Source organism: Acanthopagrus latus, chromosome 4 (genome assembly GCF_904848185.1).
Source record: "Acanthopagrus latus isolate v.2019 chromosome 4, fAcaLat1.1, whole genome shotgun sequence".
NCBI classification, from domain to species: Eukaryota; Metazoa; Chordata; class Actinopteri; order Spariformes; family Sparidae; genus Acanthopagrus; species Acanthopagrus latus.
Genome location: NC_051042.1, coordinates 30,157,570 through 30,184,021, shown reverse-complemented (window position 1 = coordinate 30,184,021; position 26,452 = coordinate 30,157,570). Strand labels below are relative to the sequence as shown.

General features: G+C 41.2%; 2 protein-coding genes across 2 annotated transcripts in view; one reads left to right on the top strand and one right to left on the bottom strand.

Annotated features, from left to right (window-relative positions):
- Positions 1 to 19,218, top strand: part of slc12a4 (solute carrier family 12 member 4) — a 21,404-nt gene extending 2,186 nt beyond the window's left edge. The window contains exons 2-24 of the mRNA XM_037094571.1: positions 7,338 to 7,435; positions 7,537 to 7,668; positions 8,045 to 8,191; positions 8,596 to 8,650; positions 9,605 to 9,735; positions 9,862 to 10,103; positions 10,319 to 10,533; positions 10,681 to 10,845; positions 11,014 to 11,112; positions 11,217 to 11,274; positions 11,357 to 11,531; positions 11,822 to 11,940; positions 12,091 to 12,189; positions 12,385 to 12,504; positions 12,674 to 12,778; positions 13,796 to 13,964; positions 14,458 to 14,653; positions 14,909 to 15,078; positions 15,441 to 15,572; positions 15,813 to 15,920; positions 16,077 to 16,264; positions 16,452 to 16,585; positions 16,701 to 19,218. Of these exons, the coding sequence (XP_036950466.1) occupies positions 7,338 to 7,435; positions 7,537 to 7,668; positions 8,045 to 8,191; positions 8,596 to 8,650; positions 9,605 to 9,735; positions 9,862 to 10,103; positions 10,319 to 10,533; positions 10,681 to 10,845; positions 11,014 to 11,112; positions 11,217 to 11,274; positions 11,357 to 11,531; positions 11,822 to 11,940; positions 12,091 to 12,189; positions 12,385 to 12,504; positions 12,674 to 12,778; positions 13,796 to 13,964; positions 14,458 to 14,653; positions 14,909 to 15,078; positions 15,441 to 15,572; positions 15,813 to 15,920; positions 16,077 to 16,264; positions 16,452 to 16,585; positions 16,701 to 16,792 (3,149 nt within the window). The 3' untranslated portion in view covers positions 16,793 to 19,218. The remainder of the gene's footprint in view (positions 1 to 7,337; positions 7,436 to 7,536; positions 7,669 to 8,044; positions 8,192 to 8,595; positions 8,651 to 9,604; positions 9,736 to 9,861; positions 10,104 to 10,318; positions 10,534 to 10,680; positions 10,846 to 11,013; positions 11,113 to 11,216; positions 11,275 to 11,356; positions 11,532 to 11,821; positions 11,941 to 12,090; positions 12,190 to 12,384; positions 12,505 to 12,673; positions 12,779 to 13,795; positions 13,965 to 14,457; positions 14,654 to 14,908; positions 15,079 to 15,440; positions 15,573 to 15,812; positions 15,921 to 16,076; positions 16,265 to 16,451; positions 16,586 to 16,700) is intronic.
- Positions 17,565 to 26,452, bottom strand: dpep2 (dipeptidase 2). The gene is made up of 11 exons (XM_037094596.1): positions 26,313 to 26,452; positions 25,682 to 25,846; positions 25,434 to 25,560; positions 25,081 to 25,210; positions 24,733 to 24,883; positions 24,183 to 24,252; positions 22,925 to 23,101; positions 21,421 to 21,505; positions 21,248 to 21,323; positions 20,605 to 20,740; positions 17,565 to 19,828 (listed from the first exon to the last, which is right to left on the bottom strand). Exons 2-11 carry the CDS (start codon positions 25,840 to 25,842, stop codon positions 19,619 to 19,621), a joined length of 1,323 nt encoding a protein of 440 aa, XP_036950491.1. The 5' UTR covers positions 25,843 to 25,846; positions 26,313 to 26,452; the 3' UTR covers positions 17,565 to 19,618.

Sequence of the window (26,452 nt, the reverse complement as noted above, 5' to 3'; positions counted from 1 at the left end):
TTGGCTCTGTTCAGCACAGCACAGCACAGGACTGGACTGGACTGGACTGGACTGGACCAACACTGCGGTCATTGTAACGGTGCTGCACTCCTGAGCACGAGCAACTACCCTAAAATAGCCCTCATGTTTCAGGGAAGAAAGACTTCTCAGTTTCTTGCTTCTGTTCTAAAACGTGAAAAAGGAGAGCATATGTGTTTGTCGGAACACAGCTGGTCCTCAACATTGAGCTTTCTTTTGTCACCCAAAACGAAGAAATCCTGGTCCAAAGCTGCTGTGCGCTAGTGATGTGAACACCAACACTTCCTGAGTTCCCGGTCTGCACCGCTAGCCGCACGGTTAACTGGAGCTTACTGGCTAACAGCAGCTAGTTAGCCACAGTTAGCAGTCACTCAGGTGATATGCTGCCCCCCATTTGTTTTTAGTATGAATTCAACAGGTGCGCAATTCTGACATTTTGCACCTTTAAATGACCTATTTAAGCTTGCTTTCTTAATAAATATGATGTCTCAAATTGCAATGAGTGAAAGGCAGAGACATTTCTTAAATGGGTGTCAGTTGGAAACCTTATTATATTCTCTTGTTCGCCTTCAGTCTGTGTGTATAGATTATTATAAGTTTTAACAAAAGTAATAATAGTAAAAAATGACTGATGCATACATATACATCCAGGAGGAAAGGAGAGCAAGAGGCACTTTAGCTTTGGGTCTTTACCACCTCATGAGAAGGAAATCTCCACTGTGTTCAGCAGTGAATCATGATCCACGGTGGTACTTTGATTGGTGCAAGCTCGATTATCTTTTTTTATTTGTTTGTTATGCTGTGTTGTTTTCTTTGTCGGTGGGTCGGTTAGTTTGTCGGCAGGATAACACAGAAATTACTGAACAGATTTCGCCAACACTTGGATGGAGGATGGGTCCTGGCCAAGAAAAGACGCCATTTTCTTTTGGGTGTGGATCCAGATAAATGGATGGAGCCAGGAAGATAATAAAATGTTCTTTAAAGTGCGAGAATGGGTGGATAGGCCTTTCTTTTTCTCCATTCATTTCTCAGGGAATAATGCATGGATCTTGAATCATGGTCTAGACAGTTATGGGTGGTTTAAACTATGGATTGAACTATTCAGTTTAATATTGGATTATTCTTGATTGAATTAAACTGGACTGGTATGATTCCAGTTGTTATTGGAAAGAAGAGAACTTGTATTTGCATCTGGGTCAATAATATAAACACGTGGTACAACTGTGTGTTTTGCTTGTCTTTACCTCTGAGAAATGTCATAATGAGTGGATGATTTGGAGAATGCTGCCGTGCGTTCCCTCTCTAATTTCTGAGAACAGGGTGACCGTTCCTTTCATGCTGGCACGCTGCTCAGATAACCCGTGAGAATGTAAGAAATGTGGAGCTGATGACAGAGTCGGAACAAACTCGGACGGCCGGACACACAAACGCGACTTCACATACCCTTTCAAGTTTATTCATCTTTAAAGATCATCACGGATGATACAGAGGATCGTGCTTTAATTAGATTATTCGTCACAAATTATTTCCTCTGATGTAACTGTCATTGCCATCCAATCATCTGCCACCTTTGTTCTATCTGCTCATTCGCATCAAAGTGGCAATGGGGCAAGCAGGAGCAGCCAGATGTTGTTTTTCCAGCGTGTTTTCCAGCTCTCCCTGAGGATCTCTGAGCAATTCAGTGCATCCCCGGTGTACCGCAGTCTTCTTCACAGCTTCACGTATGACATAAAGCAGAGATCAGTACCAAACATACACAGTACCATCAGTGTAAATCCTGAATAGTTTAGTGGCCATGTATGGATGATCTTTACTTCAATTATATTTGGAGGGATGGTGAATGGTGAATCGTGGAGCTGAAATTATCTCTGCTGTGGCACTATCAGATTAAGATGCATGAGAAGTGTTTGGGAAAAAAAAGCTGTTTACAAGATAAGATGGACATGATAAGAGTAGACATGATAAGAGTAGACATGATAAGAGTAGACCTGTGTGTGTGTGTGTGTGTGTTTTAAAACATTTCAGGCAGTGATTGATCAGTGAACCATTATATGAGAAGTAAACATTAAAAAATCAAAAGCTGACACTTTAACCTAGTTAATGGTCACTGTTAGGATTTATACAAATACTAAGGGGGAAACTTTCACCGTCTTGCTATTTGCATTCACGGTAGCGTGCTGTTTATGGTATGAACATTCAGTAGATTATGTGTAGCTGTTCATTTGCACCACATGATCTGTGATCTGTACACTGAGCAGAGCTAAACACTGATGTGGTTGAGTTGTGTGCACAGCAGATGTGCAGCATAAACTTCACTAAGTTCGTGAAGTAATGAGTGACGGACAGTTCACACACTCTGTTCAGCCATTAGTCCTACACCCATTGACAAAATGTGTTTAATTAACTTGTGTCTTTTTCGGAAGTCGGCTGTTCTGTACGATGCACCGTTTCCCGCCCACCTTCACCCCCTGAGGTGATCAGGCTGAACCGCCGTCCTTCTCCCTCATCATTAGCACACATCAAAGCTAATATGTTTTGCTGTTCGACTCAGCAGGTTAGCATTCCTCTGCTCTGTTCAGATGCAGCTCTGCATGAAACACAGCTATTACAGCTAACATTGGCCTATTGCTTCAGCAGAGTTACACTGCTTCCAGCCGCAGGCAAGTACAACGATACCAAACAACTATCTATAAAGCTTGTAGCAGTTTTTGAGAAGCAAATCATGTTTTTTTTTATCTTGTAACATTTGATATTTCATGGCCATCTTGACACTATATGCTACATAGGTATACTTTCAACTGTATGCTGAAAAAGGTATGAATGTCGCTTCATTCAGTGAGGAAATATGCTTATTTGATGTTACAATGCATTGTGGGAAGAGGGAGCTGTCAATCAGAGTAATGGAAGGCACTGGTGGACTCTGGGTTGGTGCAGGGAGTACAGTTGCCCCCCCTTTTGTTGGCCCCATGTTTTAATAAAAGACTTTAAAACATGATGAAGTGCCCTCTTGGGTGCCTTGCCCTGTAACTGCCATCTCTTCACTATAAATATGTCACTTGTGGCCCCTCAAACATCCTGAATCTACCACTGCTAGATGTGTACTAGTGAGTTTGAGACATCCGTTTGCACGAACACATTGGCATTCATTTACTGTAAATATGGTTAATATTTTGATTGGCGTGCCCTCAGCTTGCACCAAAGTGGGAGCGTGCAACCTGTGCACTCGTCACGCCCCAGTTAAACATTATTTGCTATTACGATGAATGTATGCCTAATGTTATCATGCCTCCGCAGTGATGCACCATACTGTGACTGTAACAAAGTGTTAGCCGGGTTAGCTCTGCGCTGTATGCTAATGCTAACACATATAGACCCAACTGGGCTTTGGTTTTATCTGAACTTGGACTCCCACAGCTCCTGCTTGTGACAAATACATATTAGGTTTCAAAGCAAGCCTCCAAATGAATCATGGCAGTTTCACACTTGAAGGAGTGGTTGCCCATGCAGACAGTTATAAGGAGTCAACGTGACTCTGAGTGGTGGGAGAATCATTTTACAGCCTCAGGAGGAAAGTAAAATGAGCTGAAAACAGTGGACAAAACAGAACAAGTTTAAACCATTTGAGCTGCTGCCTTGCAACAGTTGTATCATGTCGGCCCAACCCAGATTCACAAGTGGCTCTACTTTTAGAAGGCGTGCAGTGTTTAAAAGCAGAGGGAGCTAATGATATGCACATACACTTATACTCTCATTTACTGCACACACACACACACACACACACACACACACACCTCACCTCCGCAGCAGAACATTCCTGCCAACTAACTGCAAAGAAATAAAGTGAGCTAAGCTGAGCGACTTCTCTGCCTCTCTGGTGTTAAGTCCTATTTATTAAAGAGGAAGTTTAGCAAAGAGGCTTTTTCAAACCCTAAGAAGCTAATGGGCAGCGATATTGTTTTCCATGTCTAATCGGCTTTATGAAATGCAGACGCATTGTTGTGAAGTTTCTTTCTCTCTCTTGAACGATTAGTTTTTTGGGTTTTTTTTTTAAATGCCCATTTGAAATGTCACAGTATACGCCGAATAATCCAAATATTACATCTGAGTACACAGAACGGCCCAGATGGAGTAAACCGTCAGCCTGTTTTCTGAAAGTTGTTTGTCAGAGCGATCACAAAAAAAAATATATTATTGATTTTGTCTTGTAGATTTGCTCAGAGTTTGCTTGTTTCGTGACATTCTTTGCACTTAACATCGTCTCCTACAAATCGATTGAGGTGTAAATACGCAGCAGATTATACCCAGACAGACCCGACACATCAGGACCCCATCAAAACATTTGCTTTGGACTTTTCTCATCACACTGGAGCTTCAGCTGAAAGGTGGCAGACAGAAGTATGCTCACTTACCTATTGCCTCCCGACCATTATAGCAGTTATAAGTACAAGAGCTCCAGTTGTGCTTATAATCTGCTTGAAAGGCTTGTTAACAGGGTGTACACTTTTTAAAATAATTGCCCTGTGAGCACAACATCCAGTGTGCCTCAAAACCAACATTTTATACTTTTTACTGAGAACAAAAAAAGTCCTCGCAAGAGTTAGAAGATACAATATTTGCAATATTTGTCTCGGGATTGTGAGTCAGTAGAAAGTAAAATTCATGTTCAACTTCTCTGCCTTGATGCACCCTCCCAGTCCTCTCCCGGCAGAGGCAGTGAGCTGTTCTGGTGGGGGCCCGGGTGACGTGTTGGTACACGTCGCTGTAAAGCTTCTGCGCCGCTCTGTGCGCACTGCATGACTCCCGTGCGCCTTCATAACAAGCCGGTTAATCTTTAATCTTTTTAATTAGACATTTAATGTCAGGTTATTAAGGGGAGACCCCCGCAGCCTCCTCTGCTCGATTGTTCGAGTGACTTTTATTGTGCTGGTCTGTGGCTGAGCTATTTTAGGTTTTAGCATTAGGATAGTCATGTGGAACAGAGTATTTGGAGCAGCACAGGGCTGAGAAACAGGAAACATCTGAGTGTACTTTATTTCATGGCTAATTATAGAGAAACATCAATCTGCATGGCTCCCAAAATGCCGGATGTCTCTTTAAGTTCAGCTGTACCTCTATTTCGTCTGCAGTATTCTCTCTTCATTGTAGTTTTAAACAGAGATACTGTGTTTTTTTTTTTTCTTTTCTAATCTCATGCCAGTGACAGTGAGATGACACTAGAGGACAGTGTTGGCATTGTTTTTACTCTTATCTCCTCCCAGGCATCGTTGCAATCCAGCTCTGAAGGGTTTGGAAAAACAAGCCAAAAGGAATTTGACCTTGATGCATCTACTTTCTTCTGAATTTTGCATCCTTTTGACATTTCACAAGTTGTTATTGTTTTGCTTATTGTTGTGTTTTTGGAATAATGGCTCGGAAGACAATTTGTAATTGATAACACATCCAGATTTATCCAGTCTGCAATAAGTTGAGAAATCCTCAACCCAAGGTGTTTTTTTTCCCCCCTTGAGCAAAGGCAAGTGTGCGTGTGTGTGTGTGTGTGTGTGTGTGTGTGTGTGAGAGAGAGAGAGAGGCAGTGAGTTACCACTGTGTCCTGCACTCCCCACCTTTCACCCCCCTCACCGTGCACCATGTGTTAGATCAGGCCCCTGAGTGAGTATTCACCCTGGGTGACCGGGTGTCCTGGATAGAAATCGACAATTCCCCAGGCTAGAGCACAGAGTCGTGTGTTGCAGACTGCACACAGCTCATAACTATGCTTACCCACAGTGATACTAGCAGCAGTGGGACACAGAGCACAGGTGAGTGAAGACCACTGCTGAAGCTCAGCCAACTCACTTGCAGCCAAAGCTCGTCTATTTTTGTGTAGTGTTGAGAATATTTTTCTATTTCATGCCCACTCGGTGAGTTGGCAGACTTTTTGTCGCAGGATTAATTTGGCTTCAGAGATGCTGCTGTCAAAGTTTACATGCTCTAATAACCCAAGGTTAGGTAACTACTAGGTAATGAGGTATGTGCATGTCTTGGAGTGTGAATGTGTGTGATAAGGTTTGCGGTGCTACTTTGCGTGCAATAATTGCCCCCGGGCACTGAGCTCATCTCTGCTGGAGTCTTTTTCTTCAAAAGCAGAAGTTAATGAGAATGAAATCGAATTATATGCTTGTTTATCACCTGGACTTTGCTGTGCCGGTCTGTGCTGCTTTTGGCCTTTCCGCTGCTGCTTCAGTGGCAGTGGAACTGGCTTTCAAGAGTTTACCGCTCCATTGGGATTATGAAGATGCTTGAGTTGTAATTAAAAGTGACATTTAAAAGCTGTCTGACTGAATTTTGAAAAGGATTTCTCCTGGAAAAGTTGGACCTGGAGTAGAAAACTCTATTTACTGTCATACTTTGTTTTCATGAATTACTGTACAGGCAATGATGCTGGGCTGTTTTACTGTTTGCTCATGGAGATTTTATCTCAATAGTGCAACTATATGAGATGTTTTAATTAAACCACATGGAATTATTTGTACATTGTTTGTTTCAAACGGATCATTTTACTCAGCTGGGGATGCAGTTGCTGTTTATGTCTATAAATATCCACTTACATAACTTAAAGGGGAACTATGCAGTTATGGGCCACTATACAAAATATGAAATGTTTTTAATCTTTCCATAACTGACTAAACAAGCTGTCCTCAGAAGGAAATGAGGTTTCCAGGACACTGTTTGAAGCTATAAAGGTGTCCTGCAAATATAAACAACAGTACTGAAGTGTCTTCTCCTTTGGGGACAGTTAGTTTATTCAGTTAATTGAATCTTGCAAATCAATCACTGATAATTTTTCTTTTCTTCCCCAAAACTACAGACTGCACCTTTAAAGCCATCCATGACAGTCTTTTGCTGCACGCGACACAATCACAGTGACGTGTTCCTGTACTTGTGAATATTTAAGCCACAGAGCTGTACACCCACAAACTAATGTAAACAAAAAACAAATAAATCTATAAATCTTTAAGACATTTAAATGAGCACTGAATTCATCTAGATTTTTTTTCCTTGTTATATGAAAGAAGGCTCTGAATCAACACAAACCCCACTGGATACTTTGTACTGTTTGCCTGTTCCAGTGAATAAGCGTCTTCTCAAGAGAGGGTGATGCTGGTATCATAATGCTTCTGTCATATCAGTGACAACATGAACCTGATGTCGCAGTCACAATGTTTGTGTTACCTGGAAGACGTTTCCTTCAAATCAACAACGTTCACCTGGCAGGAAAAATATCTCTCTGTTTGGGCCTGTAGCTCAAATTGTCTGTTTTTTTTTATTGTTTCTAACAGGACATGGGAATCATAAAGAAGACAGTCCATTTCTCAGCAGTGCCGATGCTGCAGGCAAGAAGAATGACTTCTATGACAGGAATCTGGCTTTGTTCGAGGTCTGTTGTTTTGTTTTTTTACTTCCCGATATTTCTACCAGAGCTTAACTCTTAAACCAAATTAGGTTGTTTAACCTCTTCCCCACCGTCCTCCCCTCCAGGAAGAGCTGGACATCCGGCCAAAGGTTTCCTCCCTGCTCAGCCGCTTGGTCAGCTACACCAACATCACCCAGGGGGCCAAGGAGCATGAGGAGGAGGAGAGCGCTCAGGCCTCACGTAGGAAGACCCCCAAGGTCAGGAACGCTTTGTCTCACTGTTTTTTATTAATCACGCGTACACTCAAGTCATTAGAGGTTTAGAAACTTTATCCTCCACTCTTGGCTCTCTCCCCGCCTTGCTATCCAAATTCTAGGTTAGTATTAAGACTTGCTGATTGATCGCTTATGCCTTTGCACGCTCTGCAGTCAGGCTGCGGTTGTGCAAGACCTGGTCGACATGGAGAGAGCTGATAACGTGATTGAATGACCTTTAAAAAGTACATCAATCAATGCTAATGATCAATGCACTTGTTTCCTGAAATGTCATGGTCAATATTCTCCCCTCTCTCTCTCTCTCTCTCTCTCCGCCCCCTCCCCCTTTTCTCTCCCTCTCCCTTTTTCTCTCTGTCAGTCTCCCAACATGGGCACTCTGATGGGAGTCTACCTGCCGTGTCTCCAGAACATCTTCGGTGTCATTCTTTTCCTCCGACTGACGTGGATCGTTGGGATGGCTGGCATCATGCAGTCCCTCCTGATCGTCCTCATGTGCTGCTCGTGTGTCAGTACACGCACACACGCATGCGCGCATACTGTACACACACACACACACACACGCATACACTGTTACACTGGGTTGATCCCACCAAACAATGTGGGCCAGCTCTTATTGCCAAACCAGTCAATCGAATCCACATGGTTGCATGAGCATCAGCAATTATTGCGCCCAAAAAAATGTCACTTTGACTTGTGTTTTCTGCTCAGTATGAAACCTGTTACCGAATTCTTACATATCAAATCAACTGGGCTTTTACTGAATTTCAGGCTACACATGGTAAATGTTTAGGAGTACGCTGTCTTAGGTGGAAGCTGTGATAGATTTCTAATGCCCACAACTTGCCATGACGTCTGCATGTGGGTCCTTTTTTAATTAATGTTAATCATATTTTCCCCTTTCCTCTGCAGACGATGCTCACAGCCATATCAATGAGTGCCATTGCTACTAATGGTGTTGTTCCAGGTAATAATTTGAACCTTCTGATAATGTGTGTAGATACTGTATACTTTTTTTTAAAGATGACCTGTTTATTGACATTTTCAAAAGAAACATTGCAATACCAATACAAACAATACGAGATGTAAACAGAAATATGAATACACTTATACGTAAAAGGATAAATAAATAATAGTTAAAATAACATTCATTCCTAATCAGCAATACACTAAAATAAGACATACATAATGTCATACTAGCAGCAGACGTGCGTTCAAGTAAGCGCTAAATTTACATTTCTGACTTCTTTTCACATACCTGACCATTCTTTAGATATTAGCATTCTTTACTTAATATGTGTAGTTTTTGTTATCCTTGTTCCTAGCTGTGTGTCTATTTATGTATGAGAAACACTGAGAGCAATGTAAAATGTAAGATTCCTGGTATGTGAACACATGCAGTCTCTTAAAGCAACATCATGTAAATAAATTTGCATTTTGTGTGATTCGTCACCTGCTCCAGTTTCTGAGGGTAACACCATACAAATCCAATCAAATGTGACAATTTGTCAGACATAATGTAGGAGTGGACTACAAACAAAACTCACTACATCATAACAATGTAATGCTGCGGTCCTACCCTCTCACTGAAGCTACATAGTGCAGAAACTAGTGATACTAAACAGAGACATCATTCACCACTGTGACAAGATACCGTCAAATTGATTTTTGAGCTGTTATTTCAAGGTAAAAAAGTTACGTAATGTTGCTTAAATACTTTTGTCGGCTGTTGTTCTATTGTGTGGAGCAGTTAAAAAAAAAAGAAGGTGTAAAGCAGTTCTGAATATATTTAGAAGTTCCATTTTCTGTTCTTCCACTTGGGGGCAGCAGAAATGCACTGTTGTGTTCACGGCATGTAGAGAATAAGATGTGCTCTCCAGCAGCTTTTAGTGTGTCTAACAGTTTTGTGCTACTGTTGTAGCTGGAGGGGCATACTTCATGATCTCACGCTCCCTCGGCCCCGAGTTCGGTGGAGCTGTGGGGCTGTGCTTCTACTTGGGCACCACCTTTGCTTCTGCCATGTACATATTGGGGGCCATCGAAATCTTCTTGGTCAGTGTGCAAAAATATTATCCCGTCAACCTCACATTTGTACGCATAGATATGATCCCTAAACAGTCTTCTGTAGTCCATTACATACAAACTGTCCTGCTGTCTGTTTTTTTTTTTTCTCCTCAGAAATATCTGGTCCCCCAGGCGGCCATATTTCACGCCACGGACCCCCATGGGAGTGACAGTGCCATGCTGAACAACATGCGAGTTTACGGCACTATCTGCCTCAGCCTGATGGCTGTGGTGGTTTTTGTCGGAGTGAAATATGTTAACAAGCTGGCCTCTCTTTTCCTCGCCTGCGTCATTATTTCAATTGTCTCCATCTATGCCGGGGCACTCAAATCCATGACTCATCCGCCAGAATTCCCGTGAGTGTGCACATACAGGTCCCCACAATAAACAGAGGTTTTAACAGGAAGTAGTGGGCATTACGGAGGCCTTTGAATAGAATTATGGGATGCAAGGAATGTTGATTCCACAAGGAGAAATAATACATGTTTCTCCAGTATTATTGTTTGAGGTGGTGGAAATAATGACAAATAACAGTATACTAATTGTATTTCTGTCTCTGTTCTTGCTGAAGGATCTGCATGCTGGGAAACAGGACTTTGGTGAGGGACCGCTTTGACGTGTGCTCTAAGACCGTGGTAACAGGAAACATCACAGGGCCCAGCCAGCTGTGGGACAGGTTCTGTCTGCCAGGGAACATGAGCAGCACTCAGTGTGATGACTACTTCATGCAGAACAACGTGACAGAAATACAGGGCATCCCTGGACTGAGCAGTGGGATTATTAGAGGTGAATCTTTGAGAGGAAAACCTTAAATTTAGCCTTTCTAGTTCAGTATGTATTTTGGATACCATGCCTTCATTTTCAAGAATTTTACAAATGAATCATCATGTTATTTTGCTGCCAGTGATTAAAATGTCTGTCGGTTGTTCTCAGATAACATGTGGGGCGCCTACCAGCAGAAAGGGGAGATCTTAGAGAAACCGGGGCTACAGTCAGTGGACGGCCACAGTGCCATGGAGAACTTTGGCATGTACGTGTCCGCGGACATCGCCACATCATTCACACTCCTGGTGGGGATCTTCTTCCCGTCTGCCACAGGTATGACGATATCATAAGCTGTATCCAAAACACACAAGGGAATCTGTTTTGAAGATGCACTCCAACGGAAAAGCCTCAAACCTCTCTCTAATCAAGCCACTAGGGGGCAGGGTAAAACAGTTTTTACATGTCCTTTGTTTTTTATCTACCACCTATCTTTCCTTCTAGGCATCATGGCAGGCTCCAACAGATCTGGTGATCTCCGTGATGCTCAGAAGTCCATACCTGTGGGAACTATCTTAGCTATCACGACCACATCACTTGTTTGTATCCTTATTTTGTTGACGAGACATGACAAGAGAGGAAGGCAGATGTGATAAACTGTTCTTAATCTTAATGTCACCATGATCTCCTTGACCTCTTGCATTAAGATCTAAGTTCTGTTGTCCTGTTTGGCGCCTGCATCGAGGGGGTAGTCCTTAGAGACAAGTAAGTTCATTTGTGTGCGACTATTATGTCACTGCAAAGTAAAATCTAAGAACAGAAATGAGATGCCTTCATTTTCTTGCAGGTTTGGGGACGCTGTTAGAAAAAACTTGGTGGTGGGAACGCTGTCCTGGCCGACCCCGTGGGTCATTGTTATCGGCTCATTCTTCTCCACAGTTGGGGCGGGCCTGCAGTCCCTAACCGGGGCTCCTCGACTTCTGCAGGCTATTGCCAAGGACAACATCATTCCTTTCCTCAGGGTGCGACATGCTGTTGTTTATACATTGTGTAACTGCCTCAGGTTCTCTGATTAAAATCGCCATTTCACAATAACTCAATAGAAATGGATCCTCCATACTTGAAAGTCAAGAGGCAGTTTGCTTCTGGCTGGGCCCAAAACATACGACAACACTCAGTGCATTTCTTTGGAAATGTTTGCATTGGTGATGTTTGACTGGCAAGCGTATTTGAATAGGATACAGTATCGAAGAGGAAGTGATTTGCATCAAACCGCAAGTGACCTGTTTTTTTCTTGCATGTTTTGTTTCAGGTGTTTGGTCATGGAAAGACCAATGGAGAGCCTACATGGGCACTACTACTGACTGGTCTCATTGCTGAGCTGGGCATCCTTATTGCCTCACTGGATATGGTGGCTCCTATCCTGTCTATGTAAGGCCAAGAATATAATAGATGTCGAGTGTATACAGCATGTATGAACGTCTCAGTTTCCATGTTTGGTTAAGGCCAACTACTTCCCTGATGTTATGACACTATCCAAGTCAATTGTATTTAAAAATGAACTTTGTTTTCATTTAACAGGTTCTTCTTGATGTGCTACCTCTTTGTAAACTTGGCCTGTGCAGTTCAGACTCTTTTACGCACACCCAACTGGAGGCCAAGGTTTAAATATTACCACTGGTGAGTACAGGTGTATCTCCCCACCATACTTATTACAAGGAGTAGAAACACACTCCCTGTCCAATTGTCAAGGCTGTCTCAGGTGTTCAAACCATCAGCCTTTCTGTTACAAGACCCCGTCTGTGAGATTTATGCTCCAGTTGTCAACTTGGTATGCAAAAACATAACTTCAGCCTTTACGTGTCGCACCCACAGGGCTCTGTCCTTCCTTGGCATGAGTATGTGTCTGGCTCTAATGTTCATCTCCTCCTGGTACTATGCTATTGTGGCCATGGGCATCGCAGGGATGATCTACAAGTACATAGAGTACCAAGGGTATGTCTGAAGTCTGATTAGCGTTTGTGTGGCATAGGGCGATAATGGTTATGTCTCTGTTTCTGTCTGACCTCTGCATATCTGTAAAAGGACAGTAGGGGAGAGTCGGTCACCTAGGTTGTCTGCCGTTCCTTATGTTTGTGTCTCATCTCTTCCGATCACACAACAGAGCTGAGAAGGAGTGGGGAGACGGAATAAGAGGACTGTCCCTCAGCGCTGCTCGGTACGCCCTGTTACGGCTGGAGGTTGGACCCCCGCACACCAAGAACTGGAGGTAAAGTTACACCTGAACGAGATGCTCTGAATCTCCATCTCCATCTCCGAGGAGCCACATGTTGATTTTACATCTGTGTTCCGTCATGGCACGATGAACATCCCTCACTGTCACCTTCTGATCATTAGCATATATTTTACATTGCTATCATTGTTCTATCTGATATGAAGATAGCCAGTCTTTAATTTATGTTAGCAGACTTAGCATTTCCAAGCTTACTGGCCCTTTTAAATGGATGGATGAGGGAGAAGCAACACATTTTTTTTTTTTAATCAAATTTCAGAAATGCTTAACGTCATCCAGGTGGTCAAATTAAATAAATTGGAAGGTTCTTTATCTCCTGCAAAAATGATCCTCCACTACAGCGACAATGCCTGATGTGCAACATATGCCAGACCTTGGTGCTTATTGATATGTAAATCTGCATGTGTGTTTGCACAGTTTTGGGAAGTTGTGGTTTGACTCAGAGAGTTTTCCGAAACATACTTGCCATGATGTTTTTTTTCCAGTCAGTAGGTGTGTCATCAGATAGTGGAAGGATGAATGAATGGAGGCAATATATCAGTAAAATGGAAAGAAGGCCGCTCAGTAAACACTGGTTGTCTTGAGGTCAAAATATGTCTCCACATCCAGGTCAAAACTGTAATAAATTTCGTGGAAAAGACAAACGAGAGCTGTTTCAGTTTAGTATACAGCATCTCAGCAGCATGTCTTTGACTTTATCTCTTCAGTTAGGACTTGATTCTCTGTGATTTAAATTTCTATAGAAGCAGCAGTTGTATGCAACCTTAATGTCCTAGTAACTTTCACATTTCAACCGTTGATCCTGCTCATCTGGACACACATCTACACATTAGTACTGAATGTTCAGTTTTAATCAAAATCCAGTAAATAAAATCTATCATCCCTCATCCCGTAACGCCGACCATTAAGAAAGTCCTTTATCAGAGATGCTTTCCACACAACTGCATCTAATGAAAATGGACTATTGACTGTCTCTGACTGTGTGCTCTCCAGACCTCAGCTGCTGGTGCTGTTGAAGCTGGACGAGGACCTCCACGTCAAATATCCTCGCCTGCTCACCTTTGCCTCACAGCTGAAGGCGGGAAAGGGTCTGACCATCGTGGGAACTGTCATCCAGGGCAACTTCCTGGACAGCTACGGGGAGATGCAGGCAGCTGAACAGGTGAATGCTGCGGAGGGATGCGTGCTGAGCGTGCTTTACAGAATCCTCTATCGTGCTGTGTTGCAGCTAATTGTTACAAATGAACACCTTTTGTAAATTGAAAAGCACAATGAAGCGTACACATGCATCAAGGCAAATATTCAGCAATCTTCAGCAACTGTTTACTTTTTTTTTTTTTTTTATCATTTGCCACTTTAATCAAAGGGCATGGCTGGAAACAGATTGTTGCTGTCTCTACAATCTGGCGCCAGTGAGCCATTTCATATAAAATAAGGGACTGATGCAGGGACATTTTTCATAATGTGATGTGTTTGGTAAAGAACTCCATAAGTGAAGCAAAGTTTGCTCTTGTTTATGTGGCAGTAACTGTAGAAATGAATGTAAGGCATGTGCAATTATCCTATCAGACATTTAAGCCTTTAGCTGCGGTTTATGATTGTTTCCATTTGGTTTATCTGCTCTTAAGTTCTGTTCTGTTCTGTTTGTCCGCCAGGCCATCAAGAATATGATGGAGATCGAGCGGGTCAAGGGCTTCTGTCAGGTTGTGGTGGCATCTAAAGTGCGGGATGGCGTGGTCCATCTGATCCAGTCCTGCGGTCTGGGGGGCATGAAGCACAACACTGTGGTGATGGGCTGGCCGTATGGCTGGAGACAGAGCGAGGACCCTCGCGCCTGGAAAACTTTTATCAGTAAGAGTCTCACTGAATTACTGTTTGTATAAGATGAGCTGATTGAAGACTGATTTGATACCAACGACAGGGAAACGCATGTTGTCTTTTACACTTGAATCCTCACGCACTGAACAAACGGCTGTAATGAACGTGTAGTTTTAGCAGCTGTGCGCCCCCCCAAAAAAAAAAAAATCTCATGTGAATAATCTGTGTAAGTATTCATTTATACAGCGCAGTTAATATCCATGCCTCCGTGTTTTCACCTCTACTCAGACACAGTCCGCTGCACCACAGCTGCCCACCTGGCGCTGATGGTGCCCAAAAATGTGTCCTTCTACCCGAGCAACCACGAACGCTTCACAGATGGCAACATTGACGTGTGGTGGATCGTCCATGATGGAGGGATGCTAATGCTGCTTCCTTTCCTACTCAAACAGCATAAAGTGAGATGACAGATATCTTTGAGTGTTTTTTTTTTTCTTTTTTTTAAGAAGCTACTTTAGAATTTGTAAAAAGGATTTGGTTTTACGGGCTGTGAAATGGATGCATGGAGATTGTTTGAATGCTTTTCAGCAGACGAAATCAATTCTTAAACGTGTGTTCAAAATTTATTTTGTTGACAAGAAAAACAAAACAGTTTCTTTGAACTGCAGTTGTTCCAAACTCTTATGCTCTCTTTGAATAGTCCTTTGAAGAGTGTTGCTCTTTTCAACTTTTTATTTTGAAGTATGTTTCAGTAATGCACTTTGTTTTAGCTTGTGGCAGTACATGTTTTTTTTGTTTGTTTTACTGTGGCATTTTTTAGGTCTGGAGGAAATGCAAGATGAGAATCTTCACTGTGGCCCAGATGGACGACAACAGCATCCAGATGAAGAAGGATCTGGCCACGTTCCTTTACCAGCTGAGAATAGAGGCTGAGGTGGAGGTGGTGGAGATGGTGAGAGTCCCTCTTTAAAAACACACTAATCTGGGTAAAAGTAAAGACATAAATAAGACTTTTTTTATAGCTAGAAACAGCTCCTCATTAAAGTCACACGGCAATAAAGACTGTAACTGAAACCAGATGTCCATTGCGGAACACTGAATCAAAACATGTTTATTGTATTTCACGAGAAAAGCCATAAAGATGTTTGTTTCAAAGCTGATTTAACGCTTAAATGATGTTTGCACTCTGCAGCATGACAGTGACATCTCAGCCTACACCTACGAGCGAACGTTAATGATGGAGCAGAGGTCCCAGATGTTGAGGCAAATGAGGCTGTCCAGTGCAGAAAGACAGAGAGAGGTATGTTTATTTCTAACCATTGTTGCTGTGTTTTCATATTTTTTTTTTTTACATGTTGAATCTTCACGACTTGTTACTGTTACCTGCTGTTCGCAACAGGGTTTGTAACATACCTGCATGTACACAAACCTGATAATAATCCCCTGGCACTCACAGGCCCAGCTGGTGAAGGACAGACACTCCTTGGTGCGTATGGGAAGTCTGTACTCAGACGAGGAGGAGGAGGTGGTGGAGGCTCCTCCAGAGAAGGTTCAGATGACGTGGACAAGAGAGAGGTGCGAGGCCGAGAAGAGGAACAGGAACAACGCGCCCGAGAACTTCAGAGAGCTCATGAGCCTCAAACCGTGAGTTCGGTTTCGTCTCCTCATTACACCAGCAGAACTTTTCACCTTATTTTCACATTCTCTTTGTGTGTGCGCTCGACACAGTGAGAGCCTGCTTTGAGAAAGTCCAATAAAGTTTCTTATTAGCACAAATCAATTTCACACTGTGTTTCTGTTTCTCTCCCCCCCCCCCTTCGCCTCACTCCAGGGATCAGTCCAATGTGAGGCGAATGCACACGGCTGTGAAGCTGAACGAGGTCATAGTCAACAGATCACATGACGCTCGATTAGTACTGCTCAACATGCCGGGGCCGCCTCGGAACACGGACGGGGATGAGAACTGTATCCTTTGCCAGTATAAACAAACAAAAGCGTGATATTTTTTTTTTTTAAGGATCCTGAGCTACATAACATGCACAAAATTGAGTTGGTTTTACTTCTTTAACGTGTGCTTCAGACATGGAGTTCCTGGAGGTGTTGACTGAGGGCTTGGAAAGAGTGCTGCTGGTCCGCGGTGGAGGACGAGAGGTTATCACCATCTACTCATGACCGGTTATTAGCTGCTGCACAGGAGCATCTAACTCAACGCAAAACATTCCACCTCCGAACACACTCCTCCGACTCCTGCTCTGCAGCCACAGACGGTTCTGGGTGGATGCACGAATTAGACACTTTTTATTTTAAGTATGGACTTTTGGGTACAAAAGTGGTTTATTCTATTCTTGTAGAATATTGGGACACGTTAGTGTACATATCCGCCTGTATGTCCACAGCTCTGCCGTTCTAAACAAATGTAAGCTGTTTCCACATTTTCTCCCTCAGAAATCAGTGCTTCTGTGTGAGGCTGTCAAACACAAACTTATATGGATATAAATTTTCCTATTTATAGGTCACAAATACCTCTTCGTTTATGACAATTTGGCAGACTATCCTGAGTACGTGGACTGTTTTGGTAGAATGCCAGGTTTGTGTTCTCCTTGCAGCTCTTTATCTTGGAAGCACATCTCTATTTATTTATTTATTTTTTACAACTTTTCCCCGGTTTGAGGTAAAGAAAATGTTATTGTGGGTAATCGACACAGTGTTTGACGTTGGTTGTGCTGTACACAGTAGGTGGCGGCGAATCCAAATTGTGCACGTGGATTGCCAGATATCGCAAGTTTCGTAGAAAGAGTTATAATTTATGGAAGGATTTTGTGTTGATATTGTTGAGAGAAAAAAAAAAGAAAACTGTATGTGAATGACTTTCAAACTGTTGCATTTGTTTTTTTTGCTGCAAACCCGAGAAGCTTATCTGCACATAAAAAAGGTGCTTAATTTAAAAAAAAAAAAAAAAGATTCCTTAATCTTTCTCCTTGACACCTTTTACACCTGGTATTAAAAGTGATCCATATCTGGATACGTTTTCCATAAGAAAAAAAGATCTGATCTCGCCTTTGCATTCACGCCCGGTATTATTTAGTGCGTTGTTGTTATCCACATTGAGATCGGATCTCTGTCCTCCGTGAGGAATTATGGCGCAGCTGTGAATCAGCCCCAGGCTCCCTTAACAAATCATGGAGTAATGTGGCTTGTTGAGTCCGAGGAAACTTTATAAACTTTGTGAAACTACGTGTACAACAAACTCATCCTATTTATCCCCTCTTGTAAATTTGTAATACAATAAGTTAGTCCTGTCTCTTATAAACATACACAGTCAACTTGTCCTGGTTTGCGGGCTATTTTATGACTAGATAAAATATATAAGCTTGGTTATCAGCAGATCAGCTGCGATCATTTTCCACCTGCACCGCTTCTGACACATTCCCGGCGCAGAGTAGACATTTAATGTTTCTTTCTTTCTTCTTTCTTTCATTTTTTAAAATTTGATCAATGACCTACACTTAATTTAGCTAAAGGAAATATCTGTATTAGTGTTAGGATGTATACAGATGCCAGCACGTCGTACTGATTGCGTTTGTACCAAGCCTAAGATCCAAACACAATGCCAGCCAGAACACCTCCAGATCCAATTATACTCTGTTCACGGCACATTTACACCATTAACATGCATTTTTCCTTTCCGGATAACGTGCCCAGATATAGATCTTGCCACTTTTAATACCAGGGGTGAACGAGCTGTAAGATTTTCATGAATTCCAATCCCATTTCTGATGCTATTAGTGTTTATAGTTTTCATTTTGTTTTTCTGAAAATCCTTTTCTATATATCGTGGTTGTCAGTGTTTTAGCGTCCACCCTTTTTATTTCTGACGGAGCAGCTGCTCAAGGAGAATTTTTTTCCACGTTAACTTGACTGAAATCTTACAACTACTTTCAGACCCCGTTTTGTTGTCATATAAAAGTATATATGATATGATCAGTATTCCAGACATCCATGTGTTTATGTAAGTTTCATAAGGGATAAACCATGACAAGATGTGCAGTTATATATATATATAAAAAAAAGAATAACACAACGCTAAGAAAAGTGCTTGTCATCGCTTCACATTTAATTCTATTTTTTTCAGCAATCCAGATTTTTCTGCTCACTACAATTCTGGCAAATTACACTCTTTAAATGGAAACTTTACTTTCACAGTATTTTTAATGAAGTTATGACGAGTATTAACTTTCAGGAGCAATGTGAGAATAAGAAGTCAATAAAAAAAAACCCAAATCAAATCAAAGTGAGCTCACCGAAACAAATTCCTATCACCTTTGCAGGCGCGCAGTATTGAATCTAAATATTAACAAGGCAGGTTTTCCACACTGCTGCTTTGACTAACTGCTGCTCGGAGTTAAAGATTCTGTTTCAGTCGTTTGTTTTTGTGTGTAAATATTTAAATGAGAAAAAAAACAAGGCAGTCGTCTGTTTGGCCAAAGGGCAGAACAGTTAACACAAAGTTACACACTATTTTTTTCCTTTTTGTAAGCTGCCGTGATTTCTTATTATGCTGTAAGAAAAAATAAATAAAAGTAACATCTGTTTATAAATCGCTCATCCTGGACTACTTTGTTGAAGCGCTTCATAAAATACCTTTGAATGATAGTATAGCAATAACTGGTAAGTGTGATTTTGTACTTTACATTGCACTGTTTATTATGGCATCACCTGGCCTTAGTGACCTCACTTGCTGCTCACTGGTCAACAATTAATATAAAAAAGACCTTTGCAAACAAAAACAAAAAATACACCCTTCTTCCAAATGGTGCTACTCTTTCAATAATGTTTTGTATTGGTGGTGAGACAGTGATTAATCTGCTCTTATCTTTACTGACCTGAAGAGGGGCTGGGAAGACCAACAAATGGCTCCAGCAATCTCATTCTTATTTACATTGCACAAGGGAAAAGGAAGAAAAAAAGAAGCTGCAGCAGGTCTGAGTTTCTTCACATTCATTCAGTCATAATCAACCTGGAGAGCTGCAGAACGGTGGATAAGATTAGCAGACCTCTTGGTCCCTGAAGGGCTCTGGAGGAGGAAATCTGGTCAGAGGGCAGTCCTTTAGGTGTAGGAGGTCTGAGGACCAGCCTGCAGGAGTTCTGCACTTCCTCCACGGGGATCTGGACCTCACTGGGCCGGTTATCCCTCAGCTCATCACGAACCTGTGGGAAATACAGTGAGACAGGAGGGGACTTTGACGTTTGAACTCATCTGTGCTGTGGTTTGAGTGAAGAATATTTTCAAATGTGCAGTGCAAAGAAAACATTTTATATTTTTAATGTGTGCCAACTGTCAAACTTTCTACATCTGTTTAAGCACTGACAAATCTGATCTGCTGGACAAAGAGTTGAGACGAACGTCCACAAATTCTTCATGAAATAAGATGGTTAGTGCATCTCTGTGTAAAGAAAGGAAATGCCCATGCAAAATAAAAACAAATATTTGATACATCATAATGAAATAATACTGTCTGTTGATTTCATATACCAAATATGCAGCTTTTATCCTGAATTAAACTGCGGCAAGAAGCCAGAAGTGCAACTACAGTTTTGGTCAGAACGGAGTTATGAATGAAACTGAACTTTTAGATATCTATCTAATCTTGGGACATAAGCGCATATGTGTAGTAGATTTACACACATCTTACACTAAATATATCAAGCCATCTTAATAAGTTAATCCTCACAAAACATTGCTTGATTTTTTTTCTTAGTTACTCATCATTTTTTACATTCATTTTTAAACAAGCAAACATGAAAAGAATTCAATACGATATGGTTAAAGAAAGTGCAGTATCTGCATCTTTAGGGTCATAAGTCAAATAATTGGCCATGATATATTTAGACATGAAAACGACTTGAAGAAATATGTATAATTTGAATCAGAGGTGGCTGTTTTCGACCTAAAATGACTAAATAACACAAATCTCTGATCTCACCCTCTCCACCTCCTCGAACACTCGCTCGAAGTTCCTTCGAAGGACATCGGCCACCTCATGCTCAGTCCAGTTCCTGCGCAGGAGTTCCTCGATTAGGGCGGGATACTTCGACACATCCTCTAACCCCCGAGGAAAACTGTCAAAGAAAAACACATTTTATCTCCAAAAAAACAATGAAAATGCTTGCGCAGTTTTTGTGTTAGTCAATACATATTAATACAGCATTTGTTTTGTGACACTGCTTTTTGGACTCAGTGGTGTTCGCGACAAAGAAATCAAATCATCCACCGTTCTAGAGCAACAATCTACTGCAGCAGCCCTCTCTTTATGCCTGCAAGAGGTACAAAGTTATTGATTTTTGCCATTTTTCAGCCTGTTGACAGCCGAGACAGCCAAATTGCTGATATCGTGACAGGCAAACAAAAGCACAAAATTGATCTGGTTCAACAGCAACTTCTGGAAAATGAAAGTGCCAGAGACAAGTGTTTGTTTTATTTTGGTTTCTGTGTCTATATGTAAGGTGTCTTTCTCTGACGATCACCAACTGCAGTGCTGCAGAGTTGTCTTTTTGAAAATACTATGGCCATTTAACTTAGTGCTTCAAGTGATCTGTATGGAGTGATTGCGAGTGAATATGTCTTACCTCGAGGCGCCCTCGAAGTCCCCACCAATTCCAATCGACTCGGCTCCAATCACGCTCTTTATGTGATCAAAATGGTCTGTAAAACCCAGGTGGAAGAAATGATGTATAAGAAATACAAACTACAGATTCACTTCATGACAGAAACAAAAAAGGACTCAACACGGATGCCTCACCAGCAACATTAGAGATGTTCGCCTCCTTTCTGCAGGAAATGAAATTGCTGTGGAGATTCACCATGATCACCCCTCTGTTCTTTTTCTGAAACACAACAAACAAAAAAACACAAGAAGGAATGTGTTGAAAAGCAGTAAAAACAAAAAAAAAAGATCTACATATTCATAAATTCAGATACAAGTACTCTTTATTCCTCTCATTTACATTCAATATCTCGAGTACAACCATTTGCTTGCAGTAAACTCACAGCATGCGGCGTAATGAGAAACATGGAGAAATATATCCACAGTTTATAGATATTCAGTTTGTATCCACTGCAGTGACATACTGAAAAAAAACCACCCGATGTGTGTGCTTTAACTCGTCCAGTGGATGTTTCTAATTTTACTCTCACATAAACGTTTAGACATTGTGTGCCATACGCTGAGTTTGGCTATAAAATACTTAAACAACAAGCTACTCCAAACCACCTATGATTATAACATTCACACAGCGAGACGAGATGCAATTTTATCTGTGATGTAAATTTATGATTAGAATCATTGTACCCTGGGATGGGATGGAACTGAATTTTCTCATTATGGTCGATGACAGAAAGCACTAACAGCGAGGGAGATTGATGTTCTATTGTAAGCTAAGTACGGCGTATATAAACAAAACTTCAAGTCTCAAGTGGGGGAGAGAAGTTCTTTGACTTGGTGTGAACGGCTGAAGCTAAATAAGGTCACAGACTGATGAAAGCGTTTTCAGATGAAGGATGGAAAGCGAGGAGACGAAGTCCAGAGCAGGAAACTCACACTGACACTGTCGGTGGCTGGTCAGACAGCACATGCAGGTTTGATACTCTGACCGTTGACTTTGTAATAACTAGGATCGAGGGCTTTGCTGTAGGTCTGTATCAAAATAAAAGTAATAATAATTGATTAAAAAGAACGGTGCATTTATTCTGAGCATCATGTTGGAGGAAGAACACTCGTGATTACTGACTCCTTCCGCTCCTGAACCACAAAGCCAACTCGACTGATAGCCAGCTACAGCGAATTGTAGCTGATCTATTGCAGACCTTCAGTTTCATCCAGTGGGTCATTACCAGGCACTTCATGATTGTGTATACATGTTTATGTTCATGGTGGAAACTGGAGAGGAAATTGTGGGAAGAAACATGGTCTTGGAAACCATGGAGGATATGAAACAATAAAAGGCCAGCAAATACACCCTTCACATTTAGATCCAATTACCATATAGTGACTATGAATGGGCTGAAATAGAAAAGTTGCTTAAGGGGGGGGATTGTCATGTATTGTTATGTTCATACATTTTGAATCCTGCTGATAAGCAAAAGGCTAACAATGAGAAAAGATTGCACACTCTTTGTCAAGGGTATAAATAAAACTCAAAAGAAAATGAAATAATTTAATATTCGATGACTGGACTGGATAATATGGACATTCAGTCAAGCAATTAGAGAAGCAATTAAACGCTCAGTGAATTGTTTTTTCTCACCAGCTCGTGCAGCAGACTGTCAGGTACGTTGCGGGTGTTGTCACAGATGGAGAAGGAAGACGAGTGGCTAAAAATAACAGGAGCCTTGGAATGGTTCATCACGGCCAGGGCTGTGTCCCAAGAAGTGTGAGAGAGGTCCACTATCATTCCCAGTCTGTTCATCTCCTCAACCACAGCCTGAAAAAAAGAATAGTTCAAGCAGCCATTTTCAATACCATAGGAAGGACAGAGGATAATTCAATCAACAACAGGAAATGGTTAGGAAGACCCACATGTAAACACACTTGTGCTGATAGCAATTAAGGAAGTCCGACAGCAATGTTGTTGATAATATTGGTATTTGTTATTCTTCCTCCTTTATTTCCTCCACATACTTAACACATATTATATAATTTGTATCAGATATTCTCACAGCAATTTGCAAAATGTGATTTTGTTGTTCTCTTCTGTACATGTGACATCTGTGGCTTGTCTGTCAGTCATGGGAGAGGGTTTCTACCATCTTTTCTTCATTGTTAAAAGTGGTATTTTTCCAATATGGTAAGTTTTTCATCACTCAAATCGGGGGTCTAGGGACAGAGCGTGTCGGACGTTCACTGTACAGTTTGTAAAGCCCGCTGAGGCGATATGATTGTGATTTTGTGCTGAATAAATAAACGCAATATTTTCATTATCCTTTTATCAGCTGATTATTTTCAGGATGAATTAATTAGTCTTTAAAGTTAAAAACTATAGGGCTCATCACAATATCTCAAAGCCCACTAAAGAACTTATCTGACTAAAGAAGCCCAAGTTTCTGTAGTCAAACCAACAGTCCACACCCCTAAGAATTATTATCATCATAAACAACAAAGAAAAGCAGCAAATGCTTACAATTTATATGGAGCCAAAAGATGTCATTTCAAAAATTACTTAAAAGATTAATTGCATGTTTTACGTTGTTTCAACTTCTGCCATGCGTGATATGCACTGATTGGTTGAAATCAGTCTTGTGATGGTGGGAGGGCAGCGTGCACTAATGCAAAATAAAAATGAAAGACACTTCCGCTAAAATAAACTCACTAAAAAGTAAAGTAAAGAGCCTGTTTGGAAAATGTAGTAAGCATTTGGACTTAATTCAAATACTAAAATCCTAATATTTTCACTGCAACAAACAAAACACCCACAGATATTTTTTCAACTGCCACTAAAACCGTGTTACGTTCTAAAAACCTTCCAAAACAATCCCGCACTGTACTTGATAATAGATTACGCTTACCTTCCCAAAGGTTGTCAAACTGTTGTTCTTTCTTTGAAAGACATTATAAAGCTTTGAGGACGATTCAGCCCTGCGTTGAAGAAGAATATCGTCAAAACCACAAATGATGAAAGCGCTGAAGAAGTCTTGCATATTCCGCACCACCAGGAAATAAAACACATTTAAAATATGCTTCATTGACGGGATCTGCTATAATCTTTCAAAGAGAGTACAAAATACATTTTTTTCTCAAAGTTCTCAAAGTTACAGGGGCCTGAGCCAATTAACAATGGAAGGGAGAATCATTATAAAATGATAAAAAAATATATATATATATATATATATATATATATATATATATATATATATATATATATATATATATATATATATATATATATATATATATATATATATATATATATATATTATGAACAGTAACATGAATTAGACCTAGTTTAATATTTAAAAATCCACATGGGATGAAAATTTTAGTGATAAACATATGCTGACTTGCTGCAATATAAAAAATGTCTGTGACACAGGATTAATACAAAAATCTCTTAATTACCAGGGTGTGTTGCAGGTGTGTGTGAGGGCCATGGAGCGGACCCCAAGCTGGTAAAACATCCGCAGGGCCGGCAGGCTGCTGTCAATAGAGTGGCCCCCCTCAATGCTAATGAGACAGGCTATCTTTCGCCTATCCTTAGATTTCTGTAGTTCTGCAATGACAGACACACGTACAGCCCACACATTAACCAAAATAAATGCCTCCTGCCAAACCAGCAGCTGCTGTTTCAGAGTATTGTTGTCATTCAGGCAGTAGCTAAAATAAGGTATAATCATATGAAGTTGTTTTAAAATGTACAGGTGGTGGTTGTAGGTAAATTGCCAACAGCCCCATCCCATGTTACTATACCCTGGACGGATGTGACCAGCTCAAAGTCCGGGTACTCTGTGCACATGCGTCTGACTACATCTATTTGTTCCAGCGTCAGCCTCACGGCGTCCTTCTCCTGGGCCCCACACATCACATAGACTGCAAACATCTGACAAAGGGACGGGGAAACAAGAGAGCAGAACAGGCATTTAAGTTACTGAAGGGATGGTTATTCTGGATTTGATTTTTTTTTTTCTATCAACATGGTCTCCTTTAGGTCAAAAATGTCAATGTTAGTGTGAATTCAATGTGTACTTTAACTGGGCTACCCTCTGGAGCAATCCACACAGACTTAAAACAGACCAGTGTCAGGGGTGATTCAGTTACAATACCAGTGCCTGAACACGGCCCTCTTGGAGCCGGGTGATGTCTGTGGCCACTTTGTTAACATTGTGAAGGTCGATTTGGCTAAGCCGATTGTTGTGAAGGATCCTCAGCTGGAGAGCCAGGTCATTGTGACTTACAGAAGGAGAGGGGGTGAGGACAAACGGACAGGAAGAAGAGGAATTCAAATTCAATTCAATGAGTTTACTCCATGAATTGAACGCCCGTGTAGCTGAGACAATAAACATCCTTTTACCCATCAATGAGAGGATACACAAACATCAAGTCATGTGCTCTATCTCTGTCAGAGTATCCAGATATCACACTGCACAGGCAGGAGATTGCCAGCAGATGCCCGAGGGACTTCATCCAGAAGCTGCTTGAAGCACTTTTAGCGGTTTTCCTTCTAGCGGGCATGTTTCTGAAGAGAGACAACACAACAGTGCATTGCAATTAACTGATAACAAAAGAATCACAGCTGGTCATGACACACACACACACACACCACCCCCCCGACACACATACACAACATAGCATAAGCCATATAGATAATATTGACTATTCTGTATGTATAATCAAATTTGAGAGGAAATAATTATCACAGCACAGATGAGTCCCTTTTAGAGTGTTATAGAAATTTAACAGTGACAGCTAGAAATGATAAAATAATGATGCTCTTTATCATGCACATTTACTGTCCAACTCCTTCTCCTTATGTATAAGCACAGAAACATACTTTTAAAAAGAATTTGGACGTGTTGGCTTATTTGATAATTTATATAAAAAAAAAAGAAAAAGGCGCTCTGTACAGTAACACTATGCAAGTACGCAGTACAGTGATAAAACAGCGGGAAACAACTCAATTAAAGCGACACTTATTGACTTACCTGCCTGTTGATCACCTTGCTCAACAACTGCACACACACAAACGCAGTGGGAACTTTCCAGCTGCCCGTCGGCACAAATATAGAACAAACCTATACAAACTGGCAACTGTAGTGGGTGCTGGATTCAAGTACTGTCGGAA